Source organism: Ictidomys tridecemlineatus, chromosome 4 (assembly GCF_052094955.1).
Source record: "Ictidomys tridecemlineatus isolate mIctTri1 chromosome 4, mIctTri1.hap1, whole genome shotgun sequence".
NCBI classification, from domain to species: Eukaryota; Metazoa; Chordata; class Mammalia; order Rodentia; family Sciuridae; genus Ictidomys; species Ictidomys tridecemlineatus.
This window is the reverse complement of record NC_135480.1, coordinates 151,314,389-151,330,068: the sequence shown is the minus strand read 5'-3', so window position 1 is coordinate 151,330,068 and position 15,680 is coordinate 151,314,389. Positions and strand designations below refer to the sequence as shown.

At 34.9% G+C, this 15,680-nt stretch overlaps 1 protein-coding gene across 50 annotated transcripts in view; it reads left to right on the top strand.

Annotated features, from left to right (window-relative positions):
* Nucleotides 1-15,680, top strand: part of Ptprd (protein tyrosine phosphatase receptor type D) — a 2,128,582-nt gene that overhangs the window by 1,991,624 nt on the left and 121,278 nt on the right. For 39 of the 50 annotated variants that reach the window (XM_040285757.2, XM_040285770.2, XM_040285764.2 and 36 more), the window contains 3 exons: nt 1,288-1,378; nt 6,620-6,829; nt 12,034-12,194. In XM_040285757.2, the coding sequence (XP_040141691.1) occupies nt 1,288-1,378; nt 6,620-6,829; nt 12,034-12,194 (462 nt within the window). The remainder of the gene's footprint in view (nt 1-1,287; nt 1,379-6,619; nt 6,830-12,033; nt 12,195-15,680) is intronic. The other 11 variants (XM_040285790.2, XM_040285762.2, XM_040285761.2 and 8 more) reach the window with 1 other exon arrangement.

Below are 15,680 nucleotides of genomic sequence, written 5' to 3'. Positions count from 1 at the left end.
AGCTCAATAGTGCTAAAGTTTTGCTGAGTTTGTTGAGAATTTGGGATGAGTTAAAAGAGGCTTTCCTGTGGCTGCTACTGTTCTCTTCGATTCCATGCAGCTCAGGGTTGATAGTGCCCTTTCCCTCTTTGCTTTGTCCCCTGTGACAACCTTCTCTTCTCAAAGGTATATGACTGTCTTCTGTTGTATGTGTGTGTTTTCACTTTCCCAATAAATCTACATCAACTTTGTGGAGCTCTCCAGAAATGTGTTATGATGCATGGAGTGAGTGTAAAAAAGAGATCATTGAAAAAGTTTAAATCCCCTTACTCTCTCTTTTTCTGGATCTTTTTGTTTGTGACCTGCTCTTACAGCCTAGAGTTTATGTCTAGACTGTACTTAAGGGACTGTGCTATAGGAAGGCAAAACAAGTGTATGCATTTAATATAATACCTGAAAAGAAGGAAGTGATCAATGTGTTAGTAGGTTTTATCTACTATGTTCCAAATCCATATGTAGTCATGCAAGTCCCTAAACATGAATGCAAGGGAAGGATATATTCTCTAGTAACTTGACTAGTGACCTATATCTATTTTTTAACAGGTGGCTTTTGACAACACTTAAATTTTAGTTGACCATTTTCAGTGTGAGGTCTCAGTTACATTTGTCTTTTCTTATAGATATCATTGTGTTGAGACCTAATTTGAAGCCCTTTACATAGAAATCTTAGAAATTCTGCAGTATTTAGTTTTATAGTTTGATAGGCAAGATTAGAGATTTTGCATTTTACTTTCTTTTCAGATGAGTAAGTTTTATTTTTAATTTTTGTATCCAAACAAAAAGTATTTTTGGTTTGTATAAACAAAATAATAGATATCTGTGGAAACCAAGAGTAATTTTCTTTATATACCACCCCCTTTTAAAAATATCCTGTTACAAGTTGATGTCATAAAAAATATTTGTTTAGCAGCTTGTGGTGGTAGATTTCAATATACTATCCTTGTATGTGTCCAGCACCAGGGTCTTAACAACAAGTGCCTGTTCTGTTTATGATGCCTAATAAAGAGTAGTCAGCCATGGTGATATTGCCATACAAGATCATTGAAGTCACACATAAATGTCTATCCATGTTGTTTTTAAAATTGAACAACAGGTGGTTATTTGTCATTGATGTAAGAAATGGACAAGTCACTCCATATCCATAATTTGCCTTCATTCTCAATCACTGGTCTGTGGAAGATTGAAGGGCACATCTATTTTCTCTTCCCTCTGAACTAATCTTATTTTTGCCCGTCCATTTCTTTGCAGAGGTTACTACATAATAATTGTGCCTTTGAAGAAATCTCGTGGGAAATTTATCAAGCCATGGGAGAGTCCAGATGAAATGGAATTAGATGAGGTAACTATATCTTCGTTGGCTGTGTTTTTCATTACTTATTTAAATATCCTCTCTTCCCTATGGAGGCTTTCAGCATCTAATGAAGGTGCTGGCTTCTGCACATCTGGCTGGTCGGGTGGCTCAATGCTCTGATCATATTATACTCTAGGGATCCCAACAAAGATCCTTGGGCTTTAATTAAAAGACATTAAACTGCAATAAAGCTTACAACCTGTCTAATCATTGTTGGCCTTAATATTTTGCCCCTTGTAAAACATAATGTAGAAGTGGGGAAGGTGAAATAAATTGTCAGCAAAGACTTAATGACCATTGATATGAATTTCAAGGGCCATCATTCGTTTGACAGTTGCGAAGGCCCTTACAAATGCTAAATTGTACTTTAGCAGCAGAGTTCATTTGACCTAATATGTGGTCTTGACCAGTTTCTTACAGAATTCTATTGATTAGTTAATGTTTGCCTTATTCTGTATTCTATAGGTTTTTCAGAATCAAAAGTACATGTAACTGCAGAGGAAAATGAAACAAGTCACAAAATTTTGAGCAAAGAAGGAAATGTAAAACAAAATATGGCAATAATTAAGTAATATGACTTTAATTTCTAAAATCTAAAAATAGGTGCATTTTAATTGAAAATTCTTTTTTAAAAAGAGCATTAAAAAAGTTAATACATAATGTGAAATAGAAGACTTATTTATGACATATTTTATTTGCATGATAAAACTACAGACCTGGGTATTGGGCCACATCCCCAGAGGGCCACTGAAAGTTAATGACTAGGATTCATATTTGAAATATAGGAGAGACTTTGTTATTTTAATGAAATGCTGTTTTGAATAAGTTCATAAGGCAAATACCCAGATGCCCTTTTGGGAAATAGAAGATTTTAATTTATTGGGTTTATTTACAACATAGGCCACATCTTAGAGCACAGCCTGTTATTTCTAGGTATTCTCTCTATGTCAAATTAGTACAAATGCAGCAACGAAAATATTAAATTCCTTACCTGTATTACTGGAAGGTGATTTTTATTTCAAACATGTCTACAGAAAGGAGACTTTGATTTGACAAAAAGGGACTGTTAGCATTCTCTGGCAGATGTGTGTCATCTCTAGAAGTGGGGACTCATCAACATCCACTTTGAGTTAAATTTGATCAAGTTCAGAAGGTGAGATTAGTTCAAGGTTAGACTGATGTTTTTGTGTCATGTAGTGATTAGATGTCATGGGGGTATAAAACAAGGCATCATTTCAATAATACTACGAAGTAATTTAGATAAGTTATCAAGTTAATTTTTTCTATTAATGCTAAATAAATAAAATTATTATCATATGGTAGTGGAGGAAGAGTAATCCTACATCTGAAGATGCAAAATGATCAGTTAGCTTTTTGTAAGGATTTCAAAGCCAGACAGGATATTACTTGCAAATGACTAATAAGATAATCCTGGGAAATAATTTATGATCTTATTAGGGTTTTTTCTGAATTCCAGGATTGTCACCATCACATTTTAGTTGGAATTGCAAAGGCAACTTGTAGATCCTGTGAATCTCTATACATATATATATTAAGTTTTTAAGGTATTGAGATCCAAGGCAAATGATATCAAATACTTTTAAATAATAAGCTTGCCTTAGAAGTGAAGCCATTTGATAATAAGTAATAGAAAGTGAATCTCTTTTACAGCCAGTTTTTAACCTCTAAAATGCACAGCAACATTAATGGATTAAAGTATAGAGCTATGTGACATTGAACTTTCTTGCAATTAAATTCTACAGGTCTGCGCTGCTGGTTCCCTTAACAAAGGGTCATTTTAATCATCCTGTAGGTTGTGGTGCATTAATCTGTATAATAGCTTGATAGAGAACATTTTATTAATTCAAAATTTTTGGGTCAGGATGGGTTGTTTCCCACTTTTCTTACTGATATAATTGAGACCACATTGTAGAATTAATGGTGGAAGAAATAAGATATGCATTGACTGGAAAATGAAAATTATTTCTGATAAAAGAACTAAAGCCCTTGATATATCTCTGGAATTACCTCCAATACATCTTGTAACTATTGTGGAGGGGAACAAATGAAAGTAGGCTATGGCCTCACTTTCTGCTTACTCATCCAGTTTCTGATCCCTGCAGACAGGATTTTCCCACCCTATCATGGATAATAAAAGCATTGTAGTAATTTTATCTATAGCTTGGTACTGCCAAGTTGGACAAAGCAGTATTCCTCTCTTAAATGTATTTGACCAAGTAATTTTTCAGAAAGGCCTATAATTCAAATTGTTGGAACCATATCATCGAATAGAATGGTGGCCTAAGGGGATTTCCACATGTATGCCTCACATTGAGGCCCATAAAAAATTGAAAGAGGCTTTCTAAACAGAGTTACTCTAAAAATTATCTTTTGAGCTCTTTTTATTCTTTGTCTGGAGATGCTCTTCACATGATAAATTCATAGACTGGAACTCCTGTTCTCAAGGTCAGACTGGGCAGAGCAGACATTGATAGTTGAAATGAATTTTGGGCAGAATGACTCCCAAAATGTTAGTTATATTTAATTGAGAGCAGGTCACCTAATATATCATAAGCTTTTCGTTGCACTGTACTTCAAAGGCTTGTCGTAAAATATCACGGACTTTTGTGATTGTAACCAGCATACTGTCTAACTTTGGTGTCATCTGAGCTCACTTGAGCCATTTAGAGTATAACACAGGAAGCTTTCTACAGAGCTTAGAGCAACCTACAGGGCCAGGGTGATGTTCTATTAGGTCCAATGCATTAATGAATGACTGCATTGGACCTAAGGAATACCAAAATACTCAAAAATTTTATTCTGAGGCACTTTCTCTACATCTTCTAAATAAACCCTAGCAAAAGGTTCTTATGGGAATGACAATGATATGGATGAATTATGACAGCTGCCTTCATCTGAAATATGAATAAAATCAAGGTAGGGTTTGATCAGTGAAGTAGAAGAAAGGATGCAGTCACATAAACAACTGATGGTAAATGTTTTTGATTTACCAACTTGAAGATGCTGTTCAGCTCATCTGCAGTGCATTTGTCCTCAAAGCAATGGCTGTCATCATTTGCTGCACAGCGACAATAACCTTTCTAATGACTTTTCAAGTATAATATTATGTTGAATATTTGACAACAGATTTTTTTTAAATTAGCATGTTAAAAGAATCCAGAGAAAGGAAATAACACGTCCATCTGTGTTAATGAAAGCAAGTGCACAAAAACGATGTGTCTAAGTACAGACCAAGTGAAAACAAATAGGTGATCAGAGCTTAAACATAGCATTTGATTTCTTGATTTGGGGCAACCACAAGTAAAAATAAGGCTGGAAAAAAATCTCTTGGGAGTAATTTTATTTCATTCATTGCAATTTTTTTATTATGTCCCAGTTTCCTCATCTATAGGTGGGGATGATTGTAACCTACCTCATAGGGTTATTATACAGAGTAAATGAACTTAATGCATCTTTGGGCTTATAGAACAGTGCCTGGTGTCCAGAAAATTCTTAGTGATAGTTATTATCATGATTAAAAACAAACCTAAATTTCACAACAGAACTTAAAAGATAGTATTAAATTTTTGCCATTGCTTTTTTACTAACCAATTGGTGCATAATTGGTCAATTTCTCTGAATTTATCATCAGATGGTTCACATTTGCTAAACAGATATTGTCCAGTTTACTATGCTTTTCATACAGCTCACATTTCACATAATCTTAATTGCATCAATAAATTCAAATTTAACAGAAAATTTTAGAACATTATAAATTAGATATTATTGACAAATAACATGGGCAAAAATTATCTATATAATGAAAAGACTGTTTTCTCCATTTTGAGGGTATAATTTTGAATCAGCTGAGCCCATTTGCAAGTCTGAGTGTAGAAGAAACTATAGAACATCAGATTCCTACTGGACAAATTCAGTGTTTTTCATAGATAGAGTCTGAGGCCTTTATCAGCACCAAATCCTGACCTTGATTATGACAACATCTCTTTATACTAAATAGTTGTCACTATTTTGGTTTTTACTATATCCTATTCATTTATAAAATGAAGAGATATAAATACTTTTCTTGCAAATTTTCCATAAATACTTTAATTTTGTCTATCAAGATAAGGACAGGGTTTACCCTCAGGTGCATAATCTTTTTCCAGTTTGTCCTCAGATATATTGTGTTTTCTGCACAGATAATGAAAAAAAAATTCTCTCTAATATACCTTTAAAAAATTGTTGCTTGTCTCAAAAAGCATTCCAGACTGAAACAGACCTATTTCCTGTTAAACCTGGTGAAATACTATGTAGTGGAAGAAGCTAATGATAGCTTTGATATCATTTTAAAATCAGTTGTCATATCATTAATGTGATTTTTCTCCTAATAAAGGGGGCAATGTGAAACAACACGTTATCTAAAAATAAATTCTTTCTTTTAGAAACTCATGAGGGATCTTAATGTATATATATGTGTTTGCTTTCTTCAACATAATATTGAAATTGATTTCTATTCACCCTGTCTATGTTACCCAACAAACTCCCAGAAAACTGGATTCTATAAAAAAATGAGTTCCATGACAAAATGTGATGAATTGCACCCAAATTAATCAGGGAGACAAATTAAGTCATGAACAGTTAAGTGAATAACAATGCCCCTTTTAATATACATAAATTCAGAATTTATTTATATTACAAACATATATATTATAAATTTAAAAGTTAATAAATATTTCTTCTGTTGCTTTGAGGGAATTTACATCATATAAATGATCTCATAATTGAAAATTAAACTCTCCAAAAATGTGGTAATAGTTAGACTTTTAGATGACTTTATCTGAGGTTACTCCTTGTTTAATAAATCTCCTACAAAACAAGGCTTTTATGAATCAAGCTGCCATTTCTCCTTAGACAAGTTATGATGCAGTATTGCCCTTTGAGAGAATTTCATTAGTGTAGGAAATGATATGAGCTACCAGTAAAGATCTAATTGCCCTGTGTTTATAGCCTGGCCCTTGCAAGAGGAGTCCAATATCTTATTTAACAGGAAGACAAGCATTTGAAGTATGGAGAGAACTGAGATTTAGTGATGCTGGCATCGCTACATGAAATGTGGATAAATTGAATTTGGGTTGTTCCCAGTACTGAATTAATTTCTCCCATTTAACTATCAGTATGTGGGTTATTGTTGTTTACAGTTCTTTTTCTGTTTCTCATTTCTTCTTTAAGCTGCTTAAGGAGATATCTAGGAAACGCAGAAGCATCCGTTACGGGAGAGAAGTTGAATTAAAGCCATATATTGCCGCTCACTTTGATGTCCTTCCCACTGAGTTCACCCTGGGGGATGACAAACATTATGGCGGATTTACAAACAAGCAGCTCCAAAGTGGTCAAGAATATGTCTTCTTCGTGTTAGCAGTGATGGAGCATGCAGAGTCTGTAAGTTCATTATCATGACATCTATTTGCTGGGGTACTTTTACACAGTTGGGCCAATATATACTAGGTGGTTATTTGGGGCCATGTAGGGACATCCATCCTAATTATTTCTCTTGAGCTGTCATTAACCCAAGTGTAAGAACAGCCTGCCTGCCCTTCTAGTACACTGCATGGGATTGCAGTTGAAATAAGTTGTCTCTGATGACAGGGAGTTTAGGTGAGCTTCATTTATGTGAAGTACGAGAATGCCAGGACATGGATTTCCAGACCTGTCAACGTAACACCTATGTCCTAGTGTTGCGTCCATCGCTTACAATCTTCCTCCCTCAACTACGTAGAGTGGTATTTAAAAAAAAAAAAAATTACTTTTCTCATCTGACATAATACCTGGCAGATATTAGCCTCTGTGATTTCAGTAAGAACTAATAAATTCTAAGTCCACATAATATATTTCCAAATATTTGAAAACATTGACTTTGGAAATGGTTGCATTTATTCTCCTATAAAACTGCCAGTGAGGCCACGGTTCCTCTGGCCAGCTTCCCCGGAAGATCTGTCTAGGAAGAGGCAAGCACAACCAGTTTCTTTAATTATAGCACTTTACAAGTGGCTTTGTCAGTGAAAAGCCAAGGAAGTTTGAAAATAATTCAATAAAAGGGAGAATTCCTAAGGTACTCTAAATAATGAGTTGTCTTCTTTTATGTAATTCATCTTGCTCTTATGTCATTTTATGCTTCAGTGGCTTTGAACATTAAAAAAAAAAATGGAGAGAAACTGTAGATGGGAAGGGGGCTGGGTTTTGAAGTGGCAGTTCACATTAACATTTAACATACATATTGCAGACTGGATCTTTCTAATCAGGGCCCGAGTCTGACAGGCGTGGCAACTGCATTGAGCCAGTCAATTTCTGCATGTAAGAAGCCCTCAGTGTATCAAAGGTTTCTCCACATCAGGTGTTAGCGCGTACAGTGGGGCCTCTCTTCAAACCACTGAAGGAATTCCCCCGTGGAAAGTCAAAACACAAAGGCAGCCTGGTTTACCTTTGTACGCAAAATGTCATTTCAAAAACGATGTGACGGCCTTCCTGGAATTTTAATGTACAGATACGCTTTCTCTTTCCAGTTGAAGTTTTTAAGGCAGAACATCAAGGGAAATGGGAGGTTGGAAATCATCTTTCTCTTTAAAAAGAGAAAAAATAAGACTTAGGTACTTGAGAGGAATTTTCTTTAAATAGCTCTATGAACGTTTCAGAAAGCACTTTCAGAACATGTAGGTAGATCAGAGAACCCAACAAAGAAGGGAAAGCTCATCTGATCATACAAACAAAACGGACTGCACGCTCTCTCACTCTGGCTCTTGATGTCTCCCCAACCCTTTCCCCCTGTTTAAGTGGGTCACCAAATGCTGATGTGTCCACTCCTTTCCTTACTGTGTCATCTCAGTTTTATTAATTGTAGGATGAAGATCTTTTCCCCAAAATTTATCTTATTCCTTTTCTCCACCATATTTCTTTTTTATTTGTTCAAATGAGTTATACATGACAGAATGCATTTTGACACATTGTACTCAAATGGAGCATAACTTCTCATTCCTCTAGCTATATGTACGTGGTGCTGATTCACACCAGTAGTATAATTATACATGTAATAGGGTAATAATGTCTGTCTCGTTCTATTGTCCTTTCCATCTCTATCACCCTGGCACCCCCAACTTACTTCCCCCTATACATTCCAAAGTTCCTTTATTCTTCCCTACCACCCCCCACTATGGATCACCATCCACTTATCAGAGAAAACATTCATCATTTGGTTTTGGGGGATTGGCTAATTTCATTTAGTATGATATTCTCTGGTTGCATCCATTTACCTGCAAATGCCATAGTTTCATTCTTTTTTATGGATGAGTAATATTCCACTGCGAATATACACCACGTTTTCTTTATCCATTCATCAGCTGAAGGGCATCTAAGTTGGTTCTTGATATTGCTCTCCACGAAAACAGTGTTTTCCCTATGGTTCCTACGTGCTCAGGCCAGCATTTACTTTATAGATGAGAATTGTATCCAAGTAGTATCATGTGTGCAGTGAAGTCATCATTTTTTAAGCTTCAGATTTCTGAGACTGTTGGTAAGTAATGTGCATAACCACTCCAAGAGTGGGTTGGCAATTTGCAGAGACAAAATGTCTCTTCCTAGTAAGGACAGGTGCTTTTCCCCAATCCTTTGCCTCATATTCAAAAAAATACCAGAGAACTATTTTTGAGTAGTATAAAGTTAAAACTATTATTGCCACCCACTGAACACATCTTATTTTTCATGAGACTAGTATCATTTTATGCCTTTACTTTCTTTTTGTTATAACATGACTGTGTTTCCTGACTGGGGTTGGAAATCTATGTGCTTTGGGAAGACCTTTGCTTAGAATTCCATCTTGATTGACCTAGATTATCATCTCAAAGGCTCTGGGAAAGAATTTTAAGTCAACATGTTTTGCTTCTACAGACACTTTGAGTGTGACCTACAAATGGAGTAGGCAACTGCATAAGCAAACACACTTATATAAAGAATCATGTTTCTTGAATATTATAGTCTCTCTGCCAAGTCCTTTGTGTAAATCCTTATACCACATATCTTTATTCCACCTACCCTCCTTCCCTCACATTTATTTGAGCTCTTTCTGAGCAGGTTGTAAATATATACTGACTTTTCATCATCTTTTGATGCATTAAAAAAAATCTGGAAATTGAGGCAATCTCTTTCCTGAGTAAGTGAAGAAAATGGAGTAAAATCAAGATTTCAATGTGGCATGTGTTGTCTGAACATGTCTGATGACCTCATTATACTAAATTGCAGAATATATACCTGAAATGGGGTTTTTAAAAGATGAAGGTTAAAAATTAAATATATTTACTGATCATAAAGGAGCATATACACTCATATCTTTGATAATCACAGCCATTTGAATTGGAGCTTTTTATTTAGCAAAGATTTGTTGAGATCCCACCAACTGCAGAGCTCTGTGCTAGCCATTTTAAGCATCATACATGTATAGGGTAATAATGATTTATATACACAAATAGTATATAAATATAGTATATAAATCTCTCTTTCAGGAATTTTTGTTTTCATTAAAAGAAGTGAAGGGTGTATCCAAATTTTAAAAAGAGTCTGGTGATCAACTTGTTATTTTTACATGTAATTTTTGGAATGACAGATTTCTTCCAATTAAGGGGGCAGTATTCAAGTGGCACCTTAGTTGGATTTTAGGAGTTAAATGTTGTGGAACTTGTGGAGAGTTAAAGAACAAGAATAGAGCATTTGGGGAGTAGTAGCTCAATCTGATGGAATATGTTAGATGTGCTGCGACAATTTAAAACAAAGGCCTTTGAGGGCCATGCTAAGGTATGTAGGTTTTATCTAGTAGTAACCAGTTGCTTTATCTATTTGTCTTGAAGGTTTTATGTAGTTTAGGGCAGTAATGAGTATTAGAAAAAAAGGGAGACATTTTTGGTGTGGTTAGGAGAACATGAATGAGGTCCTAAAGAAAGATGGTGTGAATGAGGCTGCAAAAAGGACAGATGGACCTGAGGGTCACTGATAGGTAATGTCAGTAGTCTCTATTCATAGATACTGACAGTATAAGAGAAATTGGGGAATTGGGAGAAAGTTCTGTCTGGGAGGAAGTGAAATCAGGCAGGCAATTCCTCATTTGAGCATGCATGTGGAGACAACTGGAAATGAGGGTCTGAGACTTACTATGAGTTCCTGAGTTTAGTAACTCTAGTAAAGAAGTAATCTGAACAGAGGAGGCTGGTAGTGAACACTGAGGGATGATCTGAACATCCTAGGGTGGTGGAGAACAGAGCCCAAGAATGCATGCCCATAGAACAGGGGCAGTTAACTCAATCGGACTTGAGCAGTTGGAAAGATTAGGGAATTAAAACAGTCAGAGCAGGAGTTTTTAAAAAGTCCTGGTCAATTGTAGCAAATCTGAAAAGGCGTAAGAATGGAATGAAGAGAATTAGATTTGGAAATAAGTAATAGCACCAATAGTCATGTTTAGGTGAGAAGAGATAAGAAGCAGGGCAGCCAGTGGGGTTGGGTTGGAAAGACTGGGAAGGAAAAGGAAAGGGACAATATGAAGAGACAGACTCAAGAGAATGCTTGTCTAAAATCAGGCGAAAATGAGACAGAACATAATGGAATGTTGTAGAAAGTTCACAAACTTTCAGTTCATTCCTTCACCAAGTAAATATTTTTTAAATTATATTTATTATCAATTGTGTGCTAAAAACAAGCATACCAGGAAGTAGTCACTTAAAATCAATTAGGAACTAATAAACCCTTTTCAAGTTATAAAAATTCCCTATTTAAGAAAGCTGTCATCAGCTCTGTACATCTTGCACCAATGATTTGGGTACTGGATTTCTTTCCTGAAATTGTGGACTTGATTTGTCCATCATTTGGCCTAACAACATATAGCACTAGAAGCACTGATATAATTAAATACTTGACAAAGTACTGACTTATTTTTCTGTATATGTACCTTTTAACTGTGGCCTTTTTGGTTGATAGAGAATGAGTATTTCATATTGAATATACTTGAGACTGGCAGAGTTGACAATTTCAGATGTTTTTGGATTTGGGGATATTTATACTAACTTCACTGTATTATCCAAATATCTAAAGTACCTGATCCAAAAATGTGAAATTGCTCAGAAACTTTTGCATTTGAGAATTTTGAATTAGGGATACTTACCCTGTCACTCCTTGAGGCTAGAACTCACTCTCTCGGTTTTCACATAGCTTCTCACACATTGGCACAATGTAAAAGTTCACTGGACTTGTTGGGACTGGTTAATCATTGGTATTTATGGTTCATTAAATTATTTAATATTCTGTATGTAGATCCCACTGAGAAGTACCAATGAAGTAATTTATACCACAAAGTGATTTTGTTGTAAGATTTCACTCTGCAAGGAAACTGATCACACAAGACTGTCAGTTTCTCCGTCATCTTTCTTCTCCCTTCTCTTTCCTCCTTCATTTGATTGATTTCATCCTGTATTTGACTTCAATTGCTTTATCCATTTGTCATAAAATTCACTATGTCCTAAATTTGGAGTTGGGGGGGAAATCCTTCTAATGCAAAATACAGTCCAGAAAGACCCTATTTGATAACTAAAACAGACTCTGTTTTTCCTCAGAAGATGTATGCAACCAGCCCCTACTCTGACCCTGTTGTGTCGATGGATCTGGATCCACAGCCCATCACAGATGAAGAAGAAGGCTTGATCTGGGTCGTAGGTCCTGTCCTTGCAGTAGTCTTTATCATCTGCATTGTCATTGCTATTCTTCTTTATAAAAGGTAGGTTTGCTCAATATTTCTGTTGCAACTTTGAGGGCTGCCTAATTTTGAGGACTTGATCATTGTTCTGTGGTCACCATGTGGTTGATTTTAGTAGGAACATTTTAATGTAACCCTATGATTGCTGGGGAAACGTTTCCATCAGAGGTAGAACAAAACATAAAGACTGAACTGTTTTGAATGGTGTTCAATTTGTGGTCCGTACCTTTGCTGTCCTCCAGGAATGTATCCCAGCCTGAATTTTCTGCACTGCCTTATTTAGAATGAGCAACTTTTCTGATATTTTAGATATTAGTACATTCACTGCAGACCATTCCATGCAAGTTTTCATTTGTTTGTTTTAGGTGGTTAATTATTCAATGTTGACATATTTTTCAAACACTATTACAATTTTGCACATTTGTATCCATTTCATAAGTGTAATTTGCTAGGTGCTGAAAGATTTTTTCTGTAGCTGTTTTTTCAAGATTTGGCAAAAGTAGCTAACAATGAAGGATTAAAAAAAAGAGAGAGGATACATTCTCTCTTACTTTTATTCTATTATTCCACTTATTTTTTAAGTTATCATTTGTGACTGAGAACTGGGCGTGAGAAGGTATCATTTTCCTACTTTAACAAGTACAACCTCAGTCCTTACTCTCCCGAATATCAACCTGACTACAGTAAGGGTACAGATAATTCATATATTCCCAATCTTTTCTTATCTTCCACTCTTTTTCAATTTTATTTTTGCCTATATTTTAGATAAGCCAGATCCCTGCCCTCCCCTCCCAGTTTACTTCCCAGACTCTTGTATAAAGCACATTGTAATTCCTTCCCTAAACCTTCTCTTACTCAAAATTACAATATTATGAATACATAATCCTAATTACAGTAAGATATAGTCAATGTTTAAATATATCAAAGTAGATTCTACCATCATGCATAACTAAAAAGAACAAACAACAATTTTAAAAAATAAGCAATTCAATGTAATATGTTTTCTAAAACATTTAGAATGACTGAATTCTGAATTATCTCCCTTTATGTCAATTTTTTCTTTCAATCCAAATTTTATTTCCATATGATTTTAACCTTTCTTCCCATTTTCCTTTGTGGCATACCATGTCTTGGAATGCCTCGGCGAAGGTGATCCCCTCCTTATACTCTGAACGACTTCTCTCTCCCTAATATTCTCAAAATGAGAGTGTTCTCATTTTGATACTTGCTCTGATTATTGCCTCTAATTCTTTTTCCTACCCACATAGCTACCATTTTGGTGTTTATGTGACTTATGTCTATCTTTATACTCTTGTTCTTATGTTCCTATAATGGGCTGATTTTTTTTTTTTAATAACCTCTCATTTTGACTCCTTAGAAACTTGTCAGGATACTTCTCTTTTGGAAAAAATTCTCTATGAGGCTGTGTTTCAGTTTTTTTTTTATTTGTTTTGTTTTTTGTTCTAACACAGAGGTTTGGAAAAATGACAAATGAGAAAGTTTATCACCATAACCCATAAAATTGCCCATCTTACTTTAGAGCTAGAAAGAAGGGCAGGGGTGGGGGGAATCCATCACTATTTTTTTTCTCCCTGATCACTCCCATCATTCAATTATCCATATCCTGAAATTGCTGAGAAAGCTAGTGGTTGAAGGCAAAAATGTCCTTTCAGCTGCTGGCTTGAATCTTTCCATCCCAGCCCATGTCTTGTTAGTGTGTATCTCACGGAGCCTGTCATATTTTATCACCTCACTCCTGTATAAGATAAGGGCAGGAAGCAAGAGCTACCAACATGCCTCAGAATAATCATGAAACATGTCCAAGTCCAAGAAGCTGGTGCCCTTTCCTGTTTATGTGCTACAGGAATTACTAGAAGAGAGAAAAAAAAATCTTAAAAAAGCAAAAGTAAAATTCTACTTCATTTCTCATTCTTTTCTGGTAAATATTTGTTCAAATGGTCACATCATACCATGGGTGATCAGAAAGCAAGTGCCTGTTAATAATTGCATTTCTAGACTATATCAGATAATGTTTTTTGATTATTCAAAATGAACAGAATGCATGCCCATTTTTCAACTTGTGTTTCATTATGACATACTTAAGTCATACCATTAACAGATATCTGTGTGGCATTTGTGAATCAGTTGTTTAAATGGAAAGAAATAGAAGTTTTACACCCTGATAATTTTTAAGATTTATAATTAAGTTTTCCTTTGTTCATCTGCATGTGTTTGGAAAAAACTACTAATTTATAATTTTTCCTAATCCTGCAAAAAGAGGCATCATATTTAAAGGCTTTAAGACTCTGTTAAGAGTTGCATTTTAGTGTGTGCATATGTAAGCATCGTCTAATGCAATTGTTGGAAAATGCACACATCCTCGAATGTTAAGTATATTTAGCCAACCATCTGAAGGCCCATGAAGCATTTCTGAAATAGAAATGCTTGCTTCAGCAGTAAAGAACATTCCTGACTTGAAATTCAAGTAGACCCAACAATGTCCTTCTTGATTATCATGAGGCAGTTCAAGAGGAAATCTTCTGTACCCAGTGAATAGTTCTTTTATAGCATGTGTTTCAAACAGAGTTAATTATATAATAAATACTTCATTTCCTCTTTTTAGGTGCCTTTTAGTTTATACACAGGTCATTGATAATGGCTCAGAATCGAAAGTATCTTTATTGTTATTACTATAATTTTTGATAAATTATTATTCTCCTCTATGTAACTGATGCTTTATGAAAAGAATGAGCATAAAATAGTGTTGATTCACATTGTCTTAGTAATCCCCATTATTAAATGCACCTATTTACAAGATAATTGCATTAGTAATAGGCCTGTGGCTAGGAATAGTTTACTTGATATTTCCTATAAAGAAGTATATTTTACACAGTCGTCTGAGAAGGATTTGAGACTTACTAATTATATTAATATGGAAGTAGCTCATTCTTTACCTTTCATTCTGTTAATTTGATTTTGTTTTTATTCTAGTAATTTGTTCATAGATAACAACAAAACCGTCAGTGAAACTTTGTAAGGGCACTAAAATACCTTCTGAAGGATCAGAAAATTAAAATGTTTATCAGGTTTTTAATGCTACAAATTTTTTTGTATTGGTTTTTTTTTTCTTTTTAATTTTGTGCTTCATATTCAATATGGACAGTGACTTAAAATGTATGTTTCAGAGGTAAGATGGTAGGAAGGTTTAGAAAAACACTGAACAAGAGAGACTTGTGTTCAAATCTCAGTTCTGGCCACACAGGGTAGAAAGTCATGCTGGCACTCTGGGCCTAGATTTTCCCATTTATACACCTGGAAGGTTGTCTAGATAATTAAGGGCTTTTTCAATAATAGTATATTATAATCTGGGAAAATTTTAAAAAACAGGTAATAGGACTAGGACTATATTATTTTTGCCATGTGCTGGCATGTATATGTTAAGCATGAATCTAGCCTGCCTTTATCCATCCACATTCAGAAATTATAATTCACAAAGCAATTGGAAGT